At 53.5% G+C, this 26,668-nt stretch overlaps 2 protein-coding genes across 6 annotated transcripts in view; one reads left to right on the forward strand and one right to left on the reverse strand.

Moving 5' to 3' along the window:
• Window positions 1–6,969, forward strand: part of Sgsm2 (small G protein signaling modulator 2) — a 40,326-nt gene extending 33,357 nt beyond the window's left edge. For 3 of the 4 annotated variants that reach the window (XM_046446964.2, XM_046446960.2, XM_046446963.2), the window contains 7 exons: window positions 2,377–2,760; window positions 3,028–3,152; window positions 3,575–3,657; window positions 3,809–3,918; window positions 4,342–4,438; window positions 5,037–5,204; window positions 5,425–6,969. In XM_046446964.2, the coding sequence (XP_046302920.1) occupies window positions 2,377–2,760; window positions 3,028–3,152; window positions 3,575–3,657; window positions 3,809–3,918; window positions 4,342–4,438; window positions 5,037–5,204; window positions 5,425–5,513 (1,056 nt within the window). In that variant the 3' untranslated portion in view covers window positions 5,514–6,969. The remainder of the gene's footprint in view (window positions 1–2,376; window positions 2,761–3,027; window positions 3,153–3,574; window positions 3,658–3,808; window positions 3,919–4,341; window positions 4,439–5,036; window positions 5,205–5,424) is intronic. The other variant, XM_046446962.2, reaches the window with a different exon arrangement.
• A 3,092-nt stretch (window positions 6,970–10,061) lies between these two features.
• On the reverse strand, window positions 10,062–26,485 carry Mnt (MAX network transcriptional repressor). Of its 2 annotated transcripts, none has more exons than XM_046446965.2 (6): window positions 26,017–26,485; window positions 20,102–20,681; window positions 19,410–19,451; window positions 19,138–19,249; window positions 13,905–14,097; window positions 10,062–13,710 (listed from the first exon to the last, which is right to left on the reverse strand). In XM_046446965.2, exons 1-6 carry the CDS (start codon window positions 26,087–26,089, stop codon window positions 12,938–12,940), a joined length of 1,773 nt encoding a protein of 590 aa, XP_046302921.1. In that variant the 5' UTR covers window positions 26,090–26,485; the 3' UTR covers window positions 10,062–12,937. The 2 variants fall into 2 exon arrangements, with proteins under 2 accessions (XP_046302921.1, XP_046302922.1); XM_046446966.2 differs by lacking the exon at window positions 26,017–26,485 and adding an exon at window positions 21,401–25,486.
• Window positions 26,486–26,668: the final 183 nt, after the last annotated feature.

Raw genomic sequence — 26,668 nt, forward strand, 5'->3', positions numbered from 1 at the left:
CGTGATAGATCACTTGCCTAGCATACGTGAGTCCCTGGGTACCAGCAAACACACACACACACACACACACACACAGCGTGAGAAAGAGAAAGAAAAAAACAATGGAACAATAGCTGCTTGGCCCAACCAAAGCTGATAAATTTCTCTTTCAAAGACACTTTTATTAACTTGTTTTTTCTTTAAAATTGCCTCTTTACTAAATAAATTATTATTATTATTATTATTTTGGTACTGGGGATTGCACCCAGAGGGGTGCTTTATCACTGAGCTACATCCCCAGCTCTTTTTATTTTATTTTTTATTTTTTTGTGGTGCTGGGGATTGAACCTAGGGCCTTATGCATGAAAGGCAAGCACTCTATCAACTGAGCTATATCCCCAGCCCTACTCTTTTTATTTATTTATTTATTTATTTATTGAGACAGAGTCTCACTAAGTTGCTTAGCGCCTCACCTAATTGCTAAGGCTGGTCACGAACTTGCAATCCTCCTGTCTCAGCCTCCTGAGTTGCTGGGATTACTGGTGTGTACCAGCACACCTGGGGCCCTTACAGACAATATAAACTGGAGCAGTACGTACATATAACTAGCAGGGCACAGTGGCACATGTCTATAATCCCAGCAGCTTGGGAGCCCATGGCAGGAGGATGGCAAATTCAAGGTCAGTCTCAGCAATTTAGCTAGACACTGTCTCAAGATTAAAAATAGCTGGGCGCTGGCTGGGGTTGTAGCTCAGGGGTAAAGTGCTTGCCCAGCACCCATGAGTCATTGGGTTCGATCCTCAGCACCACATAAAAATAAATAAATAAAATAAAAGTAAGTGTGTTTTTTTTTTTTTTTAAAAAAAAAAAGGAGAGAGAGAAAAAAAAAAATAGCTGGGCACCATGGTGCACACCTGTAATCCCAGTGGCTCCAGAGGCTGAGGCAGGAGAAATGCGAATTCAAAGCTAGTCTCAGCAAATTAGAGAGGCACTTAACAAGTCAGCAAGACCCTGTCTCTAGGAGAATATAAAAAAAGGGCTGGGGGTGGTGCCTGGAGTTGTAGCTCAGTGGTAGAACATTTGCCTCGCAAGTATGAGGCACTGGGTTTGATCCTAGAACCACATAAAAACAAAGGCATTGAGTCCACATACAACTAAAAAAAAAGGCTCAGTGGTTAAGCAAACCTGGGTTCAATCCCTAGTAAAAAAAAAAAAAAAAAAAAATGGAAATTAAAAAGACTGGTAAAGTGCCCTGGGTTCAATCCCCAGTGAAAGAAAGCAAGAAAACTAATAAGATACACTCTGTTTTCCATATACTTCATTCCTATTTCCCTATTTGTGAATATATTTTCTCTGTCTCTGTGGCTTTGGTTTTTCCTAAAAACCTTAGCCTGTACAGCTGAGGTACAGTTGCCTCACTTACAGAAGTATTATTACCCTTCCTTGCTGGCAATATTCTGGAGTTCTTAACTGTCTTAGAATTGTGATATTATCTGATACTTCAGACTTCTTACCTAGAGTGAAAACTACTTTTAGCATCCCTTTCCCAACAGAGAAAAAACAAAAACAGCCTATTTGTCTCTTATTTCCCTGTGACCCAGCCAGGTGGCGTACTGCTTCCAGGCAGTAGAACATGTTTCCTTCTACTTCTTAGCTCTCTGAAGCTTATCTGAAGGCCAACATAACTGAGTAGATACCTGCTACAGAAGTTTCCTCTTTTCCTGCTAAGTATTGAGTACTGAAAATAAGAAAGAACTTGCTTTACCTCAAACCTCCAGCCTGCCCTCCCCACAGCAGCTATACCAAGACACTGGAACAGCTCTCCTGGGCTCCTGCCTTTAGGCATTTTTTTGCGGGGGGAGAGAGGGTACTGGGGCTGAACTCAGGGGCACTCAACCACTGAGCCACATCCCCAGCCCTATTTTGTATTTTATTTAGAGATAGGATCTCATTGAGTTGCTTAGTGCCTTGCTTTTGCTGAGGCTGGTTTTGAACTCATCATCCTCCTATCTCAGCTTCCGAACCACTGGGATTACAGGCGTGCACCACCATGTCAGGCTCAGGCATTTGTTGAATGTCACTTAACTCCAGTTGACCGTTGAGCATCCAGGCCTCTGCTTCCATGTCTTCCCTGCAACAGCTGTGGGAAGGCCTAGAGCATTCACGTGTGCAGGGGCTGGAGAGGGCTGAAGACGGTGACTTCCTTTGTTCAGACCCTTATTTCTTCTACCTGGTTATCTGGGCCAGAAGCCAATCTGTAGCCAGGGTAGCAATGTTGAGGGCTGTGGGTAGAAGTAGGGGTATGAAGAGAATTCTCCATGTGGGCTCCATCCAGAGGCAGGATCTATGGGAAGGTCCTGGAGTGCAGGTAGGAGCCACCATCTTCACTTCCACCAGGTGTTTATCTCTGTGGATGATCTGGAGCCCCCAGGGCCTCAGTGCCCCGAAGATTCCAGACCAAAGCCTGAGCAGGAGCCAGGAGTTGGGACTCCAGGCACAGCCATGGTGGAGCAGCAGCAGTCAGTGGAGTTTGATTCTCCTGACTCAGGGCTGCCGTCCTCCCGCAATTACTCTGTGGCATCAGGCATCCAGTCCAGCCTAGATGAGGGCCAGAGTGTGGGCTTTGAAGAGGACGGTGGTGGAGAAGAAGGCTCTGATGGGCCAGCACCTACAGGCCACACTTTCTCTGAGCCTCAGGATCCCAGCCAAGAAAAGGTTTCACAGGCCAGTGAGCTGGAGGCAGCCGGAGAGCTCACAGCTGTGTGTGCTGCGGCCTACACTGTACGTGAATGTTCTTTGGGCATCATTCTCAGCTGACCTCGGGCCCTCCCAGCACCCCAACACTTGAGGACAGGTTGCAGGGTGGAGGGCAGGGTGCCATAACTGTCTGGAAAGGAGCATTGAGCCCAACTCAGTGCATCCCTAGGGACTCTATTCTCAGAGCTCCCTGGGTTCCCTGTTTGACTGCATTTCTTTGGGCACCATATTGTATCCCCAACCTGGGAGGGACTGGTCAGCCTCAACCCTGAGAGCTGACTACTCTTCCAGATAGAATTATTGGACACCGTGGCCTTAAATCTACACCGCATAGACAAGGACGTGCAGAGATGTGACCGGAACTACTGGTATTTCACAACCCCCAACCTCGAGCGGCTCAGAGACATCATGTGCAGGTGCCATTATGGGACAGGGCAGTGGGGTGGGGACCTCCAGTTGTGCTGAGTATTTCTCCTCTCCTGATCTGCACTGGGGTCACACTGGGCCCTCTATTTGGAACACCCCCTGCAATGCCCCTTACCCTACCCCTCTGCATTCCCAGAGGTCCTTGAGATCCCTACTTTGGCCATACTTCTTCAGGAAGCTTTACCTGTCTTTGTTCCCCTGCCCCACATGCCAAGTCGTGATGGCTTTTTATCTTTTCCTAAGTACCTCAGGAACAGGGGCCAAGGGCAGTTCCCCACTGTCTCCCACACAGAAAGTGATTCACAGTCATGGAAAGTCTGTCTTATGGCTGGTCTAGGGGCCAACTCCCTAGGGACCCCACAAGGGAGGGAAGGATGGGACACAGCCACAGTGATCACCCCTGGCATTTCAGCTATGTGTGGGAGCACCTGGACGTGGGCTATGTGCAGGGCATGTGTGATCTGCTGGCACCTCTCCTGGTTATCCTTGACAATGGTGAGAAATGGGGTATGTGAGTCCTCCAAATAAAGTTGGGTTTGGGCTAACAAACTGGAGAAAGGAAAAGATGGCTAGATCTGGGAGGGGGGAATGTCAGCCTGCATGTTTTCTGGGTGTACTGCCCTGCTGCCTCCACATCTCTCCTCAGATCAGCTGGCCTACAGCTGCTTCAGTCACCTCATGAGGAGAATGAGCCTGAACTTCCCCAATGGGGGCGCCATGGACACTCACTTTGCCAACATGCGCTCCCTCATCCAGGTGAGGTCTGTAGCCACCCGTGGGCCTGTGACTAGGCAGTGCTGGGCTAGTCTGTCAGCCAAAGGGAAATCAGAAGCATTGCAGAAATGTTTTTTAGATAGAAGCTTAACTTCTTTTGTTTTCAAAACCATTGTTGTCCATATTACAAACTGGGGAGGACTCAAGGTGTGTGCATGCTTGTAAGTTCTGGTGAGTAGTATGGTTAATGGTAAAATCAAACACCCAGACACTATAATCCCAAAATAATACAGCCCAGAGAAGACAGTGGGGCAACCCCCACTAAGGAGACCTCAGGGGAAGAGGGTGAGGATGGGCTGGCACAGCACAACAGAGAGGCTGAAGACTGGGGCTGGGAGCCCAGGCCTCCCTGGGTAGGTATAGCAGAGAGACAGCATGGGATCAGTCTCCCTCTTCTCCTATGAGATCCTGGACTCTGAGCTGTTTGAGCTGATGCATCAGAATGGAGACTACACCCACTTCTACTTCTGTTACCGCTGGTTCCTGCTGGATTTTAAGAGAGGTAAGAAGCGGGTTGGATCATTGGGCTGGAGTCAGGGGCAGTGGGAGATTGATCTTCCCCAAGTCAATGGTCTTCTAACTCTACTTTGGCACCACATGGGGAGCTTTGAGAAACTACCAGGGCCCCTTCCCTGGCCCAGCCCCAGACTATTGAGGCTGGCTGGGTATGTGTGGGTTTTGGTTTTGTCTCTGGGGATCACCCAAGGCCTTGTGCATGCCAAGCAGGCTTTCCTCTGCTGAGCCACACTCCAGCTCAGCATATATGATTTTATAAGTGCACAAAGTGATTCTACAACATAGTCGGGGTTTACAGTCACCCTCCTAAAAGGTGATGGTTTTCAAAGCTTTTTTTCAAACCAAATCTTCCTGAGCATCAAAGGTAAAGTTGCCCTGAAATGAAGTGCTGATGTGGAGTCTGCAGGAACCCAGTGTGCCTTGGGCTGTTCTTGAACCCTGTAGTGTGTATTGCAGAGAATCCTAGGACTTTGGCTGTGGAGCTCTGACTCCCACCTGGCTCCATCTAGGGGCCTGTGGGCAGTCAGGCTTTGCCTTAGCCCCAGCCCTATGCCTGATGAGCACCAGCCCTTTTCTGTTCCTAGAGCTGCTGTATGAGGATGTGTTTGCTGTGTGGGAGGTGATCTGGGCAGCCAGGCACATCTCATCCGAGCATTTTGTGCTGTTCATCGCCCTGGCCCTGGTGGAGGCCTACCGAGAGATCATCCGTGACAACAACATGGACTTCACTGACATCATCAAGTTCTTCAATGGTATGAACTGGCCCAGTCATCCTGGCTAACCGCAGCAGGGGCGTGGGGGCCTCCACTCCTGTCCTGGGCAAAGTTGGAGGGTTCTCAAGAATACCAGGGTCCTTTCCCCATAGGCAGGAAGTCAAGAGCCCAGCAGGTAGAAAGGGTATTCCACCACAGGGCTCTTCCCAGCCTATACCTCCTCTCCAGGGCTCCCCACAATTATCTATGTTTCCCCTAGAGCGGGCTGAGCATCATGATGCCCAGGAGATCCTGCGGATTGCCCGGGACCTCGTCCACAAGGTGCAGATGCTCATAGAGAACAAATGAGGGCTGTAGCCAGGGGCTGCATGGAGAGCCTGGGCACCAGGCCCCCGGGCTCCAGCAGGGAGAGGTGCAGGGGCATTACAGCCGATTGCTCCAACCCCCAGCTGTCCCTGCCTGCACAGCTGTGTTCCTAACAAAGTGATTGTGAGCCTGGATCCGACTCCAGGCTGTGCTGGCTCTGCAGGGCTAGTCAGCGCCAGGCTACCCTCAGATCAGGGATGAGATGGGAGCAGCTGCCTTGGGGCACACCTACTCTGTTCTCCTCTTAAACAACCAGGAATAGCTCCACTGCCACCTGTAGCCTCAGCCTGGACTGTCCCCCAATGCCTCTCTTGAATCAACCTGGGGCCCTCTAGAGCTAGCAGGGACTATATAGTGGCCTGGGCCCCTCCTGTCAAGAGTTGCAGGGGACAATGGGGCTCTGTGTGTTCTCTCTCCTGATAGCCCCTTTGCAGTCCCAGTTGGGGCAGCTAGAACAGCTGCCTTTTAGGGCATGTGTCCTGGAGACAAGAGACCTAAGCTGCCTTCCAGGCCCTCTCCTAAGATTCTGGGGCAGTCAGATATGGGTCCTGGGTGGGAGAAACCCACCTTAGCAGCACTGCCACCACTTCTGGCCACCTGAGGTGAACTCAAGTGCTCTCCCTACTGTACAGGTCACCTATGTGTGTCTGTACAGTGTCACTCTTACCTCCCTGTCCTTTCTTTATGTATTAGATATATCCCTGAAAATGTGGAAGTAACATTCTTGTTAGCTGGATGATCTGGAGCACAGTTGGATCACTAGCTCTCCAGAGGAACCCCAGGTGATTTTATACAGAGGCAGTCCTGTCACAGCTTCTTCTCAGGGACAGTCCTGAGCTTAGGAGCAGCTTGTTGCCTGTCCCAGGAATCTGCCTGTCCCTGGGGCTAAGGGATGTGGGGGATGCTTGGTGAAAAGCAAGGCCCACTCTGATTTCCACAGGCTTCTCAGGATGCTGAGAGGCCTAGGGACCCAGAAGTCCCTGAGAGGAGCTGCACTTGCAGGGGTGCCAGGAAGGGTGTGGCTCCTGACCTGAGACTTAGGCATGCTGCTTGCTCTGTCAACCCCACAGCCCCTTCCACTCAGCTCATGCTAGGCCTTGTCCTGGAGGACATATCTAGGTTTGGGGCCTACCCAAAAGTCACCAAGGTATGCAGACATCCCACATTTGGGAATCATGAGAAAGAGCCCAGCAGCTATTCCGCAACCAGCCCAGCCTTCCCAGCCCACCCCTGTCCTGGGCACTGCACAGGCTGTTTGGGGGCCAGCCCACCCCATTGCCCACCCGTCTGTGAGTCCTTGGCCTCCACCAAGCATGGTGGCCATTGTGTGCCTGCCTTAGTGACTCAGTGGTTTTGTGGAGAGCGGAGTATATATGTTTTTGGCTCAGAAACTATACTCTTCAGTGTAACCAACCAATAAATACAGCATTTGGCAACACTTGAGGCTCTGAGGACTGCCTGTGGGACTGACACCAGACACTAATGATGCATTGGGAATTCTGTATGCTCTATGATTGAAAAAGTAAAGGGGGCCACTGCTGCATGAGCTGGTCAGGAAGTTGGAGGTAATGGTCAGACCTAAGTACTTGGCTAGCTGGAGGGCCTCACTTCAGAGTCACGGTCCCATCTCAGGTTGACCAGTGACCTCTCCAACCCCTTGCCCCCAGCTGCCTGCCCTCCTGACATGCTGCACTGAGGAGCTGGTGCCGACTGGGAATCACAAGAGCATCCTAGTCCCTCCCTCCTGCCCTTGTGACACTTTGAGATACCTGGGTCAGGATGGGCCCTGGAGGGAGTGGCAGGAGGGCCCAGATCCTACTGAGATACAGAAAGGGCCTGGCTGTATTAACAGGTCCTGGCTATAATTACAGGTCACCTCTTCTCCTGCCCTTCCCCTAACCCAGAGTACTGTGGGTCACATCATCAAGTGGTGCCGGGCAGAGGGCTCAAGTCACTTATTGTGTTTTCTAGGTATAGAGGACACTGGCTTGATGGTTTTTAGGGCCTGTTGCTAACTCATTCAGCTAAATATCCCAGCCCATGACTCTAGCAGGCTGGTCCCAGCTATTAGAAAACATGCCAGAGATGCCCAGAAAAAGAAACCAGTTGACACAGAGCCAGGTGTGGTGGCGCACACCTGTAATTCCAGGGACTCAGGAGGCTGAAGTAGGAATATCATAAGTTTGAGGATAGCCTCAGCAATTTAGTAAGACCCTCTCTCAAAATAAAAAGAACGTGTTGGGGCTGTAGCCCAGTGGCAGAGCACTTGCCTAGCATGCGTGAGGCACTAGGTTCGATCCTCGGCACCATATAAAAATAAAATAAATAAAATAAAGGCATTCTGGCCATCTACAACTACAAAAAATAAGCATTAAAAATAAATAAATAAAAAGAACCGAGGATGTCTGTCAGTGGTAGGACATCCCTGGGTTCAATACCCAGTACCACAAAAACAGTTGACATGGGCATTTCTGGGGTCAGGGGACTTGATAAGCTCCTCAGGGAAACACTCCCCACCCCCAGCTAGCTCCATAGTCTGGAATCAGAATTCTTTTTTTTTTTTTTAAATTTTTAATTTATTCTTTAGTTTTCAGTGGACACAACATCTTTGTTTGTATGTGGTGCTGAGGATCGAACCTTGGCCCTATGCATGCCAGGCGAGCACACTACCGCTTGAGCCACATCCCCAGCCCCTGGAATCAATTCTTTCTGCTGTGACCACTTGAAATTAATCCACCAAAAGACTGAGTAAAGTAGCCTGGGAGTGGCTTGGCTCCTTTCCTCCCATCTTGCCTACTCCTTTCACCCAGACTGCTGGCTGGGCTTCTGGCACTAGAAGGAATTACAAGCAAAATGATAGTTCTTCTGGGCATGGTGTCTCACACCTGTAATCTCTGCGACTCTGAGGCAGGGTGATGGCAAGTTCAAGGCCAGCCTTAGCAATTTAGCAAGGTCCTGAGCAACTTGGTGAGTCCTTTTCTCAAAATAAAAACTAAAAGGGCTAGGGACGTAACATGCCACTGGGTTAAATACAATAAGTAAATAAATGTCTGAAGCACAGTGGGCTCTAAAAACACCATCATGGGACATTCCTCAGAAAGTGAGTCCTCCTCTCCTACAGAGCAAGAGCTCGTAAATTAAACAACTGGATTCATAATATTTTTTCATTGTCCATTAATTACCCTGACCACAGGCCTGTCTCTGCAGGCTCCTGCTATCTTCTGAGTACAGGAGGGCTGGGAACTGCTGCCTGTTTCCGCCCTCAGATGATCCTAGGTCATCATTTCCAGGACAGAGTCTTTGTGTTCCCAGTCAGTGCCAGGACTGAGTGAGCACTCATGAAGGTTAATCCTTACCCAAGTCCCTCCCAGAAGTAGCACTTGGTTGGCCAATGACTGTGACCCAACTCTTCCTCAAGCTACCAGCAGAGGGAGCCCACATCTCACAAGTGAAAAAGGCTGACATGTTTGTGGTGATGGGGACTGGGTTTCTTGGTACTGGGGACCAATCTCAGGAGCACTTTGCCACTGAGCTACATTCCTAGTTGTTTTTTTTATTTTAATTTTCAGACAGGGTTTCACTAAGTTATTGCAGATATCTCTGAATTGCTGAGGTTGGCCTTGAATTTGTCATCTCCTACCTCAGATTCCTGAGTTGCTGGAATTACAGGCATGTGCCACCTTACCATGATGGAGGCTTTTCTTGATATTGGCTCTTTTCCTTCAGAGAGCAGGACTTCTACACATTTGTGGCCCCCATAAGGGTAAACCCTCCACCACACCCATCCCAGAAGAGCAGCAGTCAGTTCCCCCTGCTGGCACTGGAAAAAGGGGCCTGGTATACACCCAGGCCCAACTGACTGCTCCCTGACCTCAAGTCACTACCACCACTTGCTACTGTCAGCCTGCCAAATGGCGAGCTGGGGAGAAAAGATGTAGCTATAGGGACTTTGGTTTTCTAGGACAACTGGGTACAGGACCCCCTTGGCCCCAATGTCCAACCTCTTCCCCTGCCTATTCCCTTCCCTGAAAGGACAGCTTTATGGATTCCCCAGAGGAGTTGTCATGACTACAACCCCAAAGCCTATGCACCCAGATCCCAGGGCAGTCCTCTCTGCCTTCCTAGTAATCCCCTGGCAGGCCCTGCCTGTAGCTCCCACAATGTCCCAGACAACTGTGTGACCTCAAAAAGTCACTCAGCCACCTCAAACCTGTTTCCTTATCTGCCCAAATGGGCTAGCTCTTGGCTTATTTACTCTACTGGGTTGTTAGAAGATGAAACAAGATAATGTTTGCAAAAATGATTTAAGGAAGTATAAAGCTTTGCAAAAATATTAGTAAGACCAGAACTACAGCCTTGGAGCTCAGAGCACAGGGATCAGAATGGAGAGATCCCAATTCTTTCTCTAATATTGTCCATTTGTGTCCCCCAAATATCCCAGGGTAAGGTTCTTGCTGGATCTCTTTCCCCACAGGCCCATTTCCTTTTGCAATAAAATGACCCAGATGCTGCAAGTTGGCAGCTCCAATCTCAGGTTTCAGTGCAGGTTTATTTCAGTTTTATGTTTTACTCCAGGCAAGTGCTTATTACATGGATAGTATTCATGTCTCAATACCTAAAGTCTTGGAGCATGAACAGCCACTAGAATACAATTCAATAGTAAAAATACAATATGTACAAAATTAGGGTTTTTGTAGTTTTTTGTTTTTTCCCACACAGCAGATGTATCCAAACACATAAAAATCTCTACAGTCTGGGGTTGCTACAGTTTATATTTCAGGAAACGGAGACACAGTGACCGAGTCCTCACTGTAAACAAGGGCCACCTCTTTGGGGTTTGGGGGTGGGACCCTGGGATGGGGGGGGAGAAGCAGTTGTTCCCAGAGAGCAGGGGTTATGGGGACCCAACTACCCTCCAGGCATTTGCTGCCTTTCTTTGGCCCCCCAAGGAACCATCCTCCCCCTCTCCCCGAGGTAAAGACTCCCAGCCAGTGAGCCACTCTGAACATCATCAAAAGGTAAAACACGCATGAGAGGTAAGATGTGTGTGTATGTGTGTGTCCCAGGCTGGAAGGGCTAGGGAGGGAAGGGCCAGGCGGTCCCACAGGGTGAGGACAGATGTGGTCCTAACAGTTCAGAAGGGAGATGCCCAAGGAAGGGCTGGGAGGTGGCTGTCCACTTGGGCACACGGCATCACAGCGTTCACAAACAACAAAACAACAGCAACAACACCCATTGTCACCAATCTGGACATAGTCATTCGGCACTAGATTTGGAGGCCCCCACTGCTGGGGGGTTGGGGAAGGGCAGGTAGATGATGAGGTATTTGTGCAGGCCCAAGGGCAACTGGCCAACACAAGTTTGAACTCTGGAACTGGCCTCAGGACGTTGGGAGAGGTGAGCATGGGGATGGGTGAGGGTGGGGGTGTCACCAAAGTGCTCTGAATGTGCAGGCACCAACCTGTTCTTCCCACTGTCACAATAACAGTAAAGCTGCCCCCCCTGGAGCTAGGGTGTCAGTATGGAGGTGGCTTCAGGGGCAGGGGGGAAGCCAGCCTGTGGGGCAGGATTGCTGAGTTTGGGTAGGATGAGTACCACAGTCCTCCCACAGGTCCCAGTGGGGACCTGGTCCTAGGCCATCCACCTTCCCCACCCCAGGAGTCAAATGAAAATAAGGAAAGTCCCCTGGGAGGGCTCTAGGACCACGAAGGAACTGGAAGGATTCTTAGAGCATCTAAGAAGTCTTTATTTCCAGGGAGAATCTATTCAAGACCTTTGCTGGCCGCCTCAGTGCCAGCAGGCAGGGCACTTCCAAGGGTCCTAAGCTCTCCCTTCCTGGTTCTCCTGCCTGCCCAGCACCCCATCAATGCAAACTTCACACCTAGGGACACTCACTTCTTCCCCCCTCCCCCCATCAACCAAAAGGCCATCAGTGAGTGTCCAGTGGGGAGCTGAATGTGCACACGTGCATGTAACTGAGTGTGTCTGACACAAGGCCACTTATAATAATAAATATCCACATAAAAAGAAGCCAAAGCAGTTGGTAGAGATAGGGAACTTGGCAACCCCTAGCACAGAACCCTTTGCTTCACCCTACCCCAGGCTCAGTCCTCCTCTTGACTCAACTAAGGCCCTTTCCTCAGAGGAAGGTGGTGGTGCGTTGCAGGGGACCCTCAAAACCACCCATTAGAAAGGGGGAAGAGGGAACACAAATATGATGGAGCAAAAGCAGCAGCTCCCGAGGAGTCAATAACCCTTGGCTCTGGCCTGGTTACCTTCTCTAATGTTTAAGTCCCCAGGGCCTGTTTGGGGCAAGGTTCAGGGTTTTGGCCATGCCCCTGGATTTGAACTTCCTAATGCCTCAACACTGTGGCTTCTAAGCTCCTAGAACCAAGACCAGCTGCTGGTCCATGTCTCCCAAGCTGGAGGAGGAGGCCCCAAATCCACAGATGCCCAGGCACCCCCATCCCCTGGGAAAGTGCCCCACAGAGCAGAAATTAAAGAGCCAGGAGTGAATGGTAGACAGTACCTTGGGCTGCTTTCTGAAGTCAAAGGTCAAACCAAGGATGGGGATAGAGGGCCAGAGTAGCTCTCCTCTCAGGCCAGGCCTGGGAGGCTGCAAGGATAAGGGAAGACGGCAGGAAAGAGAAGCCCCACCTTCTCCAGCCAAACCTCAGCCTGTCCTCCAGAGGCTAAGAGCCCAGTGGCAGGGGTTGAAAAGCTTGGCAACAGCTTGGGTTTTGTTTATTGTTGGTAGAAAATCGTTTTAAATAGTTTCTACTGTAACAAATCATAGTGACCCCAACCACATCAAAGAGCTCCAGGCCAGGGCACCCACATGTTCAGGCACAATTCCAGACCAGCCACTGCCTAGGATCTGACACCTATACTCAGAATAGGACCCCTCACCACCTGTCCCCAGCTTTCTGGGCCAAGTGGCTTCAGTCCTGCTTCCCCATTTCCCTCTAAAGGCCTGGGAGGAAAACACTGAGGCTGGGAGTGAGGGCCCAGGTGCTCAGCCACCCCACCAGAGAGAGCAATAGCAGCAGCAGTACAAAGTGGGCAGGGTAGGGAGAAGCCAGAAAACACGATGTCACATCGTGCTCATCTTGGGGGACAGGCAGGAGTGGCAATGGAACTGGCACTAGGCCCAATGGGCGTCACATCCACTAGCGTGTCCTCATCAGTCATCAAGTCCCAATGCAGTGGGGTAACTCCCTGCCCTGTACCCAACTCCATGGGGGGCCTCCCTTCCTTGGCTCAGAGTCTTTGCACCCCCTTCCCCTAGGAGGCCTGGGGGTGTGTGGGTGGGGTGGGCCTGGCTGGAATGTGTGGAGCTGGTGGGTGGGAGAGTGGGGGACATGTCCCCCCCCCACCCCCACTGGGGGGCCTGAGTGGCCTCATCCTTAAGCCAGCTTTAATGTGCTGACCGGGAAGGAGGGCATGGTGACCATGGTCACAGGGTTGAGCACTGTCTGGCCCACCAGCTGGGGGTGGTGTACCACCTGGGCCCCCACGGCTGGCTTTGCCATGACTGTAGCTGGGGGCCCCAGTCCGGCTGTGCCATTCACTTGCTGGTGCGAGAGGGTGTGGGCGATGTGGCTCACTGCCACTGGCTGGCTCACTGCCACAGGCTGTGGGTACAAGGGCAGCTGGGAGCCGAGGTGGGCCACATGGTTGAGGGTGGCAGGGTGCACTGTGATGTGGCCAATGGGAGGTGTGGCAGGTGCCAGCTGCACAGCAGGGCTGGGGGCAGAGGGGGCAATGTGGGCAATGTGCTTGCCGCCCGGCCCCTGTAGAACATGGTTCACAGTCTGGATGACTGAGGCATGGGTGGTAGCCGTGTGGGCAATGACCGTGGAGCCGCCCCCAGCAGTGGCCACCAGATGGGCTGGGGCTGGTACCAGTGTCTGGGCAGGGGTGGCCGGTGGGGGAGGAGGGGCAGGCAGAGGGGTCTTCTGTTGTGGCGGCTGCTGCTGCACAGGGAGGTGGGCAGGAGACAGGGCCACTGGATGGGGGTGGGGGTGAGGGTGAGGGTGGGGAGGCAGAGGCGCGGAGGCAGTGCTGGGGGGTGGGAGGGTGGACTTCAGCAGCTCCGGCTGGGGACGATGGCTCATTTTAGGTGGGCCCAGGCCTGCCCGGTCCTCCTCCATATCCTCGTCTATGTTGTCCTCACCCTCTGTGGGGAAGAGGGCAGGGAGCATGTCAGAACAGTGTGGGAAACAAGTGGTAGGAGGTATTAACACCCAAGGGAGTTTGGGGAAATAACAAGGCTAGGACAGGGGGCATCTTTTCTACCAGGCCAAAATTTGGCCAGGGGAGCTGGGGACAACATTTGAGCATGGTGGGAACAGTGCAGGGGCCAGGGCTCACCAGAGGCTGTTGATGTGGAGGCCTGGTCGTCCTCAGGCTGGCCTGTCTGCCGGAGCACACGGTCGATCTCCAGCACATCCATCCACTGGCTCAGCTCGTGCTTGAGTTCTGCCAGTCGCTGTTGCGTGGCAATCTTTTCCCGTGCCAGTCGCTCCATCTCGTGTTCATACTCCTTTTCCTTCCTCTTCAGGGACTGAGGGACAGGGCAAGGGACAGCAGGGAACCCTGAGCAGTAGCCACGGGGCTTATGGTATCTTAAAACCTCTCTCCACATCAGCTGGCCAACAGGAACAAGTCTGCAATGACCAGGGAGCCCAGGAAGATCGAAGTTGTTGGAGACCATGCCTGACTCCTACTCCGCGGCTCTGTCCAACAAGGCCCAGCATCCCAGGCAGAGGGCTCTTGGGCAGGTGCTAGTGAAGTGAAGTGAGCACAGGTCCGACAGCTCTCACCCAAGCAGCGGGGGGCCCTTCCTCACCCTCCACTTGACTCGGCCCTGAGGGGCTTCACTGCCTCTTGCCCCATTTTCCCTCCTTGCAGCCTTTCTACTTCCAGGGTCACACCCAAGGCCCCCATCACCATTTGTCCCACTCTGCTCAGTCACTGATGCCACAAGCTACCCTCCTTACAACCCATTTTCAAAGACCCCAAACAATCCTGAAATTCTCTCCACCCCACCATTCACTCATCCCCTTGGTAAATTTGACATCCTTGGAATAAGACCCACTTATTTTGTGACAGCATCCCCTCCCCATGACCTGCCTCCATCTCCTCCTGAGCAGTTTTGGGATCTACATCTCCCTTCTGACCTCCTAGCTACTCCTCACAGTGCCCACCTGTGCTGCCTCAAGACAAGGCTGTTACACTCTGTCCCCACCCAGTACCCTGCCTATAGCTCTCCAGACTCCACAGGCTGCTGGAACCCCAAGTCCTGAAATGTGCCCCATGGCTGACAAGAAATGCTCCCGGGGAACTTGATAGCAGCCCCTGACTCTGCTAAGCACCCCTACAGAAGCTTCTGTTCTTCTCCACAGGTTCCAGGTCAGTCCTTCCCCACCATGCTGATGTGTTACCCACTTTCCTGAGGGGTTCCCTTATCCATGGCACCATCTCCCTCTCCTCCAGGTCCTGATGACCTCCTAACTCTCAGGTGCTGACCTTTCACACTAGGCATCACTCCCCTATCATAAGCATCTCCAGTTTCCCTGTGCACAGGCTTATTAGCATCTCCAAAAGGACAGCTCATATCCTTCTCAGCTCCTGTCTACGTCAGTCTTTCCTGAGCATCCATGATTCTTAACACTTCATTAACTCAATTCTTCTGTCTCTCAGGCTTCCTTGTTAGCAGCCTCTGCTTATCTACGCATGTCATGACCATTGTGTCCACCAGACAAGGCAGATAGATGCTCCTTTCCATGCTGCCTCCTGAGTCCCTTTCTCCATCTGTTCCTGAGCACCTAGCTTCCGAGGTTTGCCAGTCACATCCAGGTACGGAGCGCACAAACCAAACTGAACAGCTTGTCTTAGTCTGAACCTTCCAATCCCCAGTCTTATTCTGCTCCAAGACTACACCTGAGTCCCCACCTCCTCCACTGTTCTTCCCCAGCCCAAGGCCTCACCTGACATCCCCTGCCTCAGAGCCCTTCTCAGCACCTATAACACACAGCTGAACGTTAATTGGGAGACTTGTCAGATGGGACTTTGAGTCAAATACTGGCTTGTAAGACTACCCAATATTTCATGCGCTTATGTTTTGTCTTTCCACCTCTACACACACGTCAAGCGAAGGTAAGAACGGTTCTGACCCTACCAGTGACCAGGAAGTTACAAAGGGTGTATTCTCAGCCCCAGGGAAGGATCTGTGAGCCTGCTGCCCTGCTTTCCAGTGAGCACTTCAGTTCCCACCTCTGTTCTTTCTCTCCCCTTTATGGCAGGGAGAATCACAGGAGTACAGCAGTCTCAAGCCTCCCTTGCTTGCATTCCCTTGAGGCAGTTCTGCAGTTTTGCAGAATCTTTTTCCTGACTTGGCATAGCAATGCCTTCAATCCCACCCACCTGCTAGACCCAACTTCCCCACACTCCTCCTGCAGCCCCAAACTTCTACCTCAACAGTGAGAAATGCCTCAAACCACTAGTGCCTCCAACAAATACCCAGATAGAGCCATCCTCTATATTGGCCTTGACACCCCAGTCCCTGATCACAAAGACCCCCCCCCTCCATCATCCTGGCACTGAGTAAAACCTTCCTCTCCCCATGTATCTGCTAGAAAGAACAGGAAAACACCTTCCCTCCCCCTACACACACACACACCCATGTGTGGCTTCTCACCTGGCTCTGCCCCTGAGGGCTGGACAGGACATCAGATGAGGCAACATCGACAGGCCCTTGGTGACTCAGCCCTCACTTGAACCTGGTGGCTGGGGGCTGGAAGCGTCATCCTGAACTCTACCCACTTGCAGGGAGGCTAGACTTCTGGGTCAGGGAGAGAGAGTGTCAGGGGCCAAAACCTCTTCTCACCTAGTCCAGTTCCCCACAGGCCTACAGGTCCCTGCAAAGTTTCCCCATGATCTAATGTTAGTCCACACTACTTCATTTTTTGTTTTCTGTGGTGTTGGGATGGAATCCAGGGCCTCGCACATGCTGTGCTCTACTCACTGAACTACACCCCAGCTCATAACACTTTGTTGTAAACTCACTTCCTTTCTGTGACTACCTGGACACACATTCCTCCTCTTCCTTCTGTGTCCACGCCTATGGTCTTCTCCAAATCCTTTACCACCTCCAAGTAACACTGGGGACCAGTTAAGGACTACACCTTCCTATAGCCTCCTGCTCTCCACATGTCACCAGAGCACTCCGTCCACTTGGCTCTTTTAATTCCTCCAGGACCAACTTTCCACTCTCATCTACTTCCTGCAGTCCATGTCTCTGCGGGACAACCCTCCTGACCATCTTTCACTTCCAAAAATGCATCCTCCTCCCTCCTGCTGGGGAAACTGTGGCCTGTTCTGGGTTCTTTGTCCTCTACTTTGCCACATTCACCCCAACTTATCCTGCAGGTCCTTTCTTCAGGGATGACCTCTGTAACTTCCCAGATTCTGACAACCCTGTCCCTACTGTATCCTTATGGCACAGTTCTGTGTTCATGTGTTTACAATCTGCCACAAGATCAAACCTTCCAGGACAGAAACCCACCCTTTCTTCTTGGCTCTCCACTGCATCCTTAGAAGCAGACTCAGGGCCTAGCTAAAAGTACTTGAAGGAAAAAATAAATGAGTGTCCTTGAGGGTTTCCACAAACTTGTGAGTTTTCTGCTGTTTCTGCCTCCATTACAACATCCAGACAAGCATTTATGGTAAGCCTGAGGTACCACCCACTTCCTACTCAGCCCAAGTCTGATACTAACTAGCTTTATTTTACAGCCTCCACTGAGTCTTTCCGAATTTTTTTCAAATCCATATTTGGGTCCCCCCCCAAGTATGCACCTATAGAGAAATTCGCCATTTTATCCTTGTTATTTCTCAATAACTACTGAATTCACAGTACCACGAATTATTTGCCTGAACAATCTCAATCCTCCTAATATCTCTGGGGCACTATTACTTTTACCTACTTAGAACTGCCATGCAGGAAAAAAAAGTGATATTCATAGGAAATGTCACTGCGTGTCTACAAGGATTTGCTGAGATCACATGGCTAAGAACGAATAAATTATATCTAAGCCAGAAATCTGCAAAAATATCCCGGAAATAAGCTATTCTGCCTCTAATAGCCTATGTGCGCTCGGCGGGGGGGGGGGGGGGGGGGGGGCTCCCAGGCCACTCGGGCCACAAGCAAGGCCCCGCCCCTCCTGGAGCACGCGCGCACCCATGCGGACTGGCTTTGCTGCGTCACTCCCAGCCTGCCGCACCCTCCCTCGGCGCGCCTAGGAGTCCCAGCCCCGAAGCCTACCCAGCCAATCCGTGATCTCGCTCCCAGCTGCCGGGAAGCGGCTTGGATGCGCGCCAGTCCCTCCCCTTGCCGGTAGGGCGGGCGGAAAGGCGCGCGTTTGCCGGAGACTTGGAGGGACTAACAGGCGCAGCGGCGAACCGCGCCTCCGCCCCCACCTCCAGCAAGTCAAGCTCCAGTTACTTCAGGGCTGTGACCCGGCTCTCCAAACCAAGGTTGGGCTGTGGCATCCTGCCAATCCCTCTTGGCCACCCTTCCCACTGGGGCTCTGACGCCGTCTAGCCTCCAAAACCTTCCGAAATAGGCAGACAGGGAGACCCCGGGGCTCATCCCCACCCCCAGGTCCCGCGCAGCAGGGAGTCTTAAGTCCCTCCCATTCCCCCAACGGCTCCTGGACTGCGCGGCAGCCGAGCGTGGCCGCCAGGCCCATCCCCCATGATTTCCTTAGCACGCGGAAACCCTCGCCGGTTTCCAGGGAAACCGAAACTCCAGGCCGTCATGGCAACTGTCTTATCTGGCAGCACCCCCCACTACCGCAGAACGGAGTCCTGGCCCAAAGGGAACACATAGCCAGGAAGGCACCCTGAGAAAACAACAAACCCTTTTCTCAACGGAGACAGATAAAAACGTGACTTAATTTTTTAAGATTCTGAAACCCCGGGGGCTGTTGGCTACCCAGTAAAACCGCCGCATTCTCTAACTCCCAAATGCGGGTCATGGGATATCATTGCGCACACCAAAAGGGTCTTCATCTTGTGAAAAAATGCGGGGGCTTCACTGGAGCGACGCAGTGTTGGCGGAGACCACGCCCAGGTGTCCCCCTTTTCCCTTCCCCCGCCACTAAAGATAGTCGGATTTCCGCCCAGGGGCTCCGAGCCGGGAGACGCCAGGCCTGATCCGAGTCCTCCTCACCCACGGTGCGCTAACTGGCACAAAGCGAGGGGTGGACACAGGGACACTGAGCGAGTTTGCGGAGCGCATCTCATCAACTCTGGGCCGCTGGGGTTGCACGGACGCGCCGCAGGGGGGAGGGGCGGGACGGGGAGTGGAGCGTTTTGGCCCTCCCGCGCAGGCGCGCCCTTCTGCCCGCCCCCTCCCGGGCTGGGAGCCCCGCTGACGTCAGCCGGGCCATGTGCTCGGCGCCCGCGTGGAGGCGGGCGGGGGAGCCCGCAAGCGCGGGAGAGCGGGGCGGGGCCGAAGGAGGAAGGGAGGGCTGCGGAGCCGGGAGGAAGCTGGCGCTGCGGCCGTCGCGGCACCGCCCGGCCCTGCTTCCCTCCCCCATACCTGGATGTACCGCAGCGCGGTTCGCAGCACGCTCAGATTCGAGGTCTTCTTGTCGTCCACGTTAGGGATGTTGCGCTTCAGGGTCTCAAAGCATTCCTTCAGATGGGCCCTCCTGGGGAGAGGGAGCAAGCTCTGGTCAGCCAGCACCAGAGGGGGAGAACAGGGGCTGGGGGCAGAGAAGGAAGGCCCAAGGGGAGCTTTGAGTCACCGAAAATAGGTGAGTCCAGGGGCAGGCAGGGTGGGTCCAAAGTCACACACGCACGCATACACACCTGTTTTTCTCCAATTTGTTGTGGACTTCTCTGGTTCCGATCCTGAAACCCAGATAGACAGGAGGCTCAGGGAGGAGGGCCTGATTAGGCTGCCTTCCTGATCCCCGCCGCCAAACCCCAAATGACACCGTTTTTTTTGTCCCCAACATTCTCTCTGGAAGTATAAAACAGCAGTGGAAGGTGTTCACCCTGTGCTGAGCTGTGTCCACCTCCTGAAAGGCACATCTACGCTCATCCTGCTGATCTGACAAGAGAAACAGCTTAATTATGGCAAGGGTCTTTTGGGTGGAGATCTCTGGCCTGCTTCAAACCCACAACCTTTGTAACCCCTTCATCCCACCTGTCCAACTGAGGGGACATAAGGGCTCCTAGGACTCAGAGAAGCAGCCAGTTGAGCCAGACCCTACCCAAGAAGCCCATAATTCAGTATTCTGTGAAAAGACCTAGAAATGCCTCCTAACCTTGGAGGGAGTCAGAGGACACAGAAGTCTGAGGACAAAAGAGGGCAATGGCCATATATCCATTCCAGGATACAGATAGGTACAATAATGTGTTCAAATACAGGAGGTGCTTCTAAGTTAGACAGGATATGCCTGGAAAGGCTCCTTCAGTTAAGGTACCTTACACAGCCCATAGGGTGGACAGTTCTCCTGTCCAACCCACCAGCCCCAAGTCTGCCACAGTTCACTCACCCCCCAGGCCTCTTCTTCTGTTCACTGGATTTGACTTCTTCAGCTGGTGCCAACTTCAGGGTCCCAAGTGCAGGTGGGGGTGGCTGTTGGGGGGCTAGCTGAGGCTGGACTCCAGGGTGTGGTGCTATGGTCAGGATGGGTGTAGGGAGGGGTTGCAAAGGCTTGGGGCTGCCAGTGGGTGCAATAGTGGTCTTCGGGTCTGGCAGGAGGGGAGCAGGGGTGGGCACCTGTGGCCTGGTAGGAAGTGGGGCAGGCTCCTTAATGCTGAGTCCAGGGGTGCTGACCAGGGCTGGCTGACGAGGTACCAGGGGCAGAGGCTGGGCTGCAGGAGGCAGCGGTGGGGGTGGGGGCAGTGGCTGGGGGGAGTTGGTCACTACAGGAATAGGAATGACAGTCAATGGGGTGGGGGTAGCAAGTGGTGGTGGGGGTGCTGGTGGGGGTGCTGGTGGGGATAGGGGGAGGGGTGGTGCCTCGATGCGGGGTTCCTCCACAGGCAGGGCATGTGCCAGCCTGGCCAGGCTACTGGCCTTCTTCTGCTCCTGTTCCCGCTCCCGCTCCAAGCGAAGGCGCTCCTGCTCCTCTACACAGAGAAAACAATGGGTGGTGGTGGAGTTTCCTCAGCAGAGCCAAAGGTCCTGGGTCCCCACTTCTGTCTGCCAACCCTAAGCCATCCTCTGACTCTATCCCACTCTGGTCAGTGAGCCCTGCCTACCACACATACCCAACCATTCCAGACAGGGATTTAGCCAAGTGTTGGGGACACATCAGTGAACAAAAGAAAGCAGGCCTAGTCCATGCCACTGGAGCTCACAGCCTGGGGCAGGGAGTGGAATGACAAGTGACAGGATGTCAGGTCAGAATGGGGGGAAGGATAGGGGATGAGAAGAGGCAGAGCTGGAGTGGAGAGAAAGGATGCTGTGGACCTGGCAAGCTGGGTTTACAGGTGATGAGCAGGAAGGGTCAAGAGCAACAGGGCTGAGAGCCCAGAGAGAGAGATGAGGAGGTCACAGAGCTGGGCAGAGACCAGGCCACAAAAGACTGCTCAGGGTACTACAGAAGAATGGAGGAGGACACTGATAGATCACAGCTTCTATGGAAGGCTTTCCACAATAGTTCTCCAGCATCTTCTAGAATGCAGACAGGATCTTTTTATCACAGATGTGATAAATGACCTCAGAGCAGCAAAGTGTTTGTTGAGGGTCACCCAGCAAGTCTCCTGACACTTGGCTGGATGTCCTGTACTTCCAGTACTTGCTGTATCAACACAAGCTCAGCAGGTGTCTTCTCACATACACTCACCTCCTTCCATCCTCACAAGAGCCCCAAGTCACAGAGCAGGGATATCATCTTCACCTCACAAGGAAATGGCCCAGAACTCCCAGGCTAGGTCAAGGCCTCTGTTTTCCTCAGGGACCATTCAGCAAAAACACTTGCACCTTCTTGTGCTAGGACTCATTTCTCTCAAATCCCCCCTGTCCCTAGCAGCAGAAGCACAAGCTAAAAAGAGGTAGGTAGGATGGTCTAGCAGGTCCCCAGACCTTTGTGCTGGAAGCCCAGCAGGAAGGTGAGGATTCTAGAGAGCTGGCTGACCAGGGTAAGGGGAGAGGTCCTCTCCTGATCCACAGCCCTCTCTTATCTGCCCCCTGTCCAGTCCTCTCTCAGGTCCCACCATTAAGTTCCCTGGATACAGAGCTGGGCCACCTCCAAGCCAGGGAGAGGCTGGACAATCAGCCCTCTCCTTCCCCCAGTGCTGACTAAGGCAGCTGACAGCACTGGATACGCCCCAAACACACAAGCCACCCCATGTGATGTAGGGTGGGGGCTAAGTCCTCCCTAGGGAGGAGGGAAGCACCCCCCCCCAAGTCCAGCTTGCTCAGGAGTCCCAGAAAACCTGAGGATCCGGGGCCATTTGGCCAATCAACTCCAGGGTGAGCCACGCCTGTCCTAGCCCCTCCCAGGGTGGGGAAGAAGCAAAGGAGGAAGTATAGAGGAAGTGCTCAGAGGGAAGTGCTCATGGTTTCCCAGCAGTCAGAGTTCAGGGCTGCCAGTTCATGGCCCTCTTCCTATCTCTCCTGCCCTTCAGAAAGGAGAGCTGCCAGGCTGGGGCAGGCCTGCTCCAATAAGGAAAGGCCTTGCTCTCCCTGGCCTCTCCCAGCCAGCACTGGCTTATGTTACTGCCCCAGAGAAAACCAGCTTGCTGTGGTCCAGCTTCTTACAAACCACATTGGCAAGGAAACCTGCAGAGTTCCAGACACAGAACTGCTCTTAGGCCCAGCCTGGGACACCCCAGTATGCTCCCTGCAAAACAAGCCCTCAAGCTCTGGGCATAACACCACCTCCACTCCTTTGACTGATAGAACTTTCTTAAGCCTTGAGACAAGCTGATACTACTGGGAGGGACAGCACCCCAAGGTCCAAGAACAGGTGTCCTAGGAACCCAGATTGAGTGGAAAATGCATATTATTTTTTTGAGGTGCTGATGACGGAACCCAGGGCCTTTCTCATGTAAGGCAAGTGCTGTATCTCTGAGCTACCCTTGAAACTTCATATTTTAAAGCAAGTCCAAAGCTTACCTAGGAGATAGCAACTTCCTTTTCCCCTTCCTTCTCTCTGCATCCCCCAGAGCCAAGCAGGTGTGCCTCACAGGTGCCAGGAAAGACCCAGGAGAATGGCAAAGCTCTATCACACCTGGACCAGCATATTTCTTGACTAGAGTGAAGAATAGGGCTGCCCCAGGCCAGAGCAGCCCATTAGAGCTTCCTACCCTTTTTCCTCAGTTCTAATTCATTTCCCACCCAGCAGTACACTACTGGTTTCTGGGACCTCCTTCAGGAGTAATCTGTGTTTAGGCTCTTTAGAAGAATGTTCTGCTATACCCACAAGTACAACCCCCTCCCCTTATTCATGCACATGCATACTCAAGCACATTCCCTTGGCTCTACCTAGATACTGCCCCCAAAGAATTTAGTGTGATCCTCTGATGTAATACAGAGGAGACAGTTCTAGCCCACATGGTGCTGCCTGCCACCTTCCCAACCTACTGTGGCCCAGAGACTCAGTAGGCATAGTGCTAAGTGGATCCAAACTGGGTGGGCTCAAATGTGCTCAGCCATTGTCCTTATATACATGCTACCAGAGAGCTTTGCACATATGGCAGGCCCAAGACAGGATATGGTCAGCAACTTCTAGACACTCCAGTCAGCTTCCTGGGAAGAATCCAGTCCAAGTCACCTCCATGAATGCTGGGAAAGACAAGGCCAGGCCCTACTAAAGAGCACCAGGATGGCTTTGCCCTTTCCTCACTCATTTCTCACACTTGACTCATGTGCATATACATCCTCAGGTTCATCATGGGAACAAACTGTCTGGTCTAGGCCAGGAAACCTGCCCTGGAGGTTGAAAGTGGGGAGCGGACAAGAGGATCTCTGTTCAAAGCTGGTCATCAGGTTCACATCTCACCCTCTTCTCGCTCTCTTCCTACTCCAGGTCAGAGGACAGAACCTCAAGAAGAAAATGAATGTTTGATCATAAACACATGAGTTCTTTGAGTAGATTTAGCTTTCCAGCACTCACCCATCCCCAAGTCCTCCTGATCCAGTACCAAGAAGCTGTGACCCAGCAGCTAAACTTGGCTTGCCCCTATTTCTCACTACTTGGGGGGGGAGGAGCAGGCCTTTGCAACATCTCAGAAAAATCTGCTTTTTAGCATTCTTTTGTAAGAGCTGCATACATCATCCTCTTCCATTTTAATGATCAGCTCTGGAGTGATTTAACTGGGCAAGTATGGGAGGGCTGACAGTGGAGTCTTTTCCCTTTCCCCAAATGGCTGGGCATCCTGCAGGTAAGGCAAGGGTGAAATGAAGCTTCCCCGGGGAGATAGTAGAGTCAATGTGGTTCACCTCTAGCAGTGCCTGATACACAGTGGGGACATGTTGGCACTCTTGAATTGCATATATTAATGGTGGCACAATCATCCCCCCACTCCTGGGACCACACTTAGGACATTCTGGGTCACTACTAGCACTGTCCATTACCTGACCCTGCTCTGGACCCCAAAGACAAGGGGGAGGGGGCATGTGAGCAGATGTCCTAGCCCATCAGTTCTGCAAGGTCCAAGTATCTGTGTGTCGAATATTTCCAGTGACTCTTGACCTTGAAAGGCTAGTCGGTCCCTCGGAGCCTACGGACCTGCAGCTCCTCCACCCCATGGCCGCTGCCATTCCCCCTGCCCACCACTGAAACAGCAGCAGCGGCAGCACAAGCTGCAGGGAGGCAAGTGCGCGCGCGCGTTTGCACACACACACACACACACACACACACACACCACACTACTACCTCCTGCATGACTCATCATTGAAGCAACAATAGGCAGAGAAAAAGGAAAGGAGGGCAAAGCACTCTCTCCGCCACAACCAACCGGGCCGAAGGGTTCTGAGAGGTCACAGAAGTCCCAGGGAACTGCACACACACAGTTCTCAGACTGAGCCCCTCGCAGAATTCCTGAAAGCAGTGGTCTTTCTCCTCGCCTTTATTTCTGCAGCACCCTGAAGCTACAGACCACCACTAAAGGGCGCGTGAGGATAGGACCATAAAATCCTCATCTTTTCTATCGAGGGAACGACAAAGTTTGCCCCTTCTCAGTTTGGCTCATTCCAGAGTATGGCGAGGGGATGTTGCGAGGAGGACCTAATGAGAACGTTTTGGGGCTTAGTGGGAAGATGTGCGCCCTGAGCTCTAAGTGTCTTGTTGTCCTGCAGTCTGAGGGTTTCTTTCGCCTTGGGATCAAAAAAGAAGGCTGGGGAGAAAAAGGAGAGAGCGGCGCAGCTCCTCCTTCCAAGGGCAAACGCTCTCCCAGGGAGATGCCCAGCGGTCAGGACCCGGGCCCAACCGACACAGGGCCCCTAGCGGGCCCCGCCCAGGCCCCGCCCCCGGCCTAGCGCGAGGCTGCTAGGAGGGGCTGGGCCGCGCCATCCCCAGCGGGAGTGTCCCCCGTGCACGTGGTCGGGGGCGGGGCCCGTCCACGTCACCACCCGGTGTAACCAACGGGCTTGGAACGCAGGCACACGCAACATTCCAGTCTAGAGCGGGTTTGGAACGCGCAGACACGCCACATTCCACACCTGCTAAAGTCCGGTGGGGCTAGGGGGGCCCGGGGACAGCCCCCAGCGACCCGCAGGCCATTTCGCAGACACCCAATCAGCCCGGCTCTTACCCAAACCCCTGACGCGCAACCCAGCGCAGCTCTCGGAGGCGGGGTCAGCAGGGCTGGCCAGGATCATAAGACACACGATGTCATTTCATTCTGCAAAGGCCGCCTCCGCCCCAAGCAGCGCGTAGATCTGCCGGGAGCGCCCCCCCGCACCCTCCCGCCGGGGCCAGGAAAGCCGGAGAGCTGCACGGCGTAGAGTAATCCCCTCCCCCAGCCCGTTACACACACGCCCACTTGTGTGCTGTACACACTCCCGTGTACACGTCCGTTCATCCTCTCCCGAAGCTCCGATCACACATCCCCCATGCACACACGCACGCACACGCAGGTCTGCCACCCCCACGCAACACCATTCCTCACCCTACCCCCCCACCCGGCTCACACATCCTCAGCGCTAAGAAGGGCACAGCCGGCCACCACAGCGAAAGGATCCCCCCACACATTGAAGGTGCACTGGGGTGCCAAGCAGTTGAGGTGGCGGCCGCAGAAGCCGGGTCCTTCGCTGCATGTTAATGAATTCATTAATTATTTTCACTGCCCACATCACTCTTCCCAGGCGGCGGCTCTTGCGGGGAGCCGTGTGCTGCTCGACTTCTCAGGCCGCCCGAGAAGGGGGAGTGCTGCCTGAGGTTTCGTGTGTGTTCGGGATCCGGGGTCACTCGCCTCCCCTTCCCGGGTGCCCCAGGGGCCCAGCCCGGCCGCTCACCACGTGCTCTCTGTTGTTGCTGCGCTTGCCATTCCAGGAAGCGGGCCGCCTCCAGTAGCGTCTCTATGCTCATCGCGCCGAGGGCGGCCGGGGGCGCGCCGGGGCCGAGGCTGCGGCCCGCGAGCCAGGCACAGGTCAGGCTGGCGGGCGGGCTGGAGGGAGGGATCACCTCCGGGGGGCGACAGGGTTGGGCGGCGCAGCGCACTCCTCAGAATAGAACGGGGGAGCACAGGGAGAAAAATCTATGTCTCCCAAAATATTTGCAAAATATAAATTTGCAAATTAAAAAAAAATCTGATAAAAAAAAGGCGGCACTGCCTCTCTTCTTGCCCTCCCTCTCTTCCTCCCTTCTGATGCCTCCCGCCCCGCGGTCCCCGGGAGTCCCGCCGACAAGAAAGGGCTTTGCAACAAGATGGCGAGGAGGCACCGACACACACAACAAGGGAAGGAGCCGCGCTGCCCCCGGCCGCCGCCCCCGCTACTACACCGGGGCCGCAGCCAAAGCCCGGACCGGAGCCCCCGCCCGCAGGGCCGCGGCGTCTCACGAAGAGAGGGGCGGGGTCGCGCGGTGCTGGCCCCGCCCACTCAACGGCGTGCGCACACGTGGCTCTAGTGGGGGTGGGGGGAGATGGAGCCAGGTTTGCGCGCTGTA

This window comes from Marmota monax, unplaced genomic scaffold, assembly GCF_021218885.2.
Source record: "Marmota monax isolate L192 unplaced genomic scaffold, Marmota_monax_Labrador192_F-V1.1 WCK01_AAM20220418_F8-fsc00138, whole genome shotgun sequence".
In the NCBI taxonomy this organism is placed as follows: Eukaryota; Metazoa; Chordata; class Mammalia; order Rodentia; family Sciuridae; genus Marmota; species Marmota monax.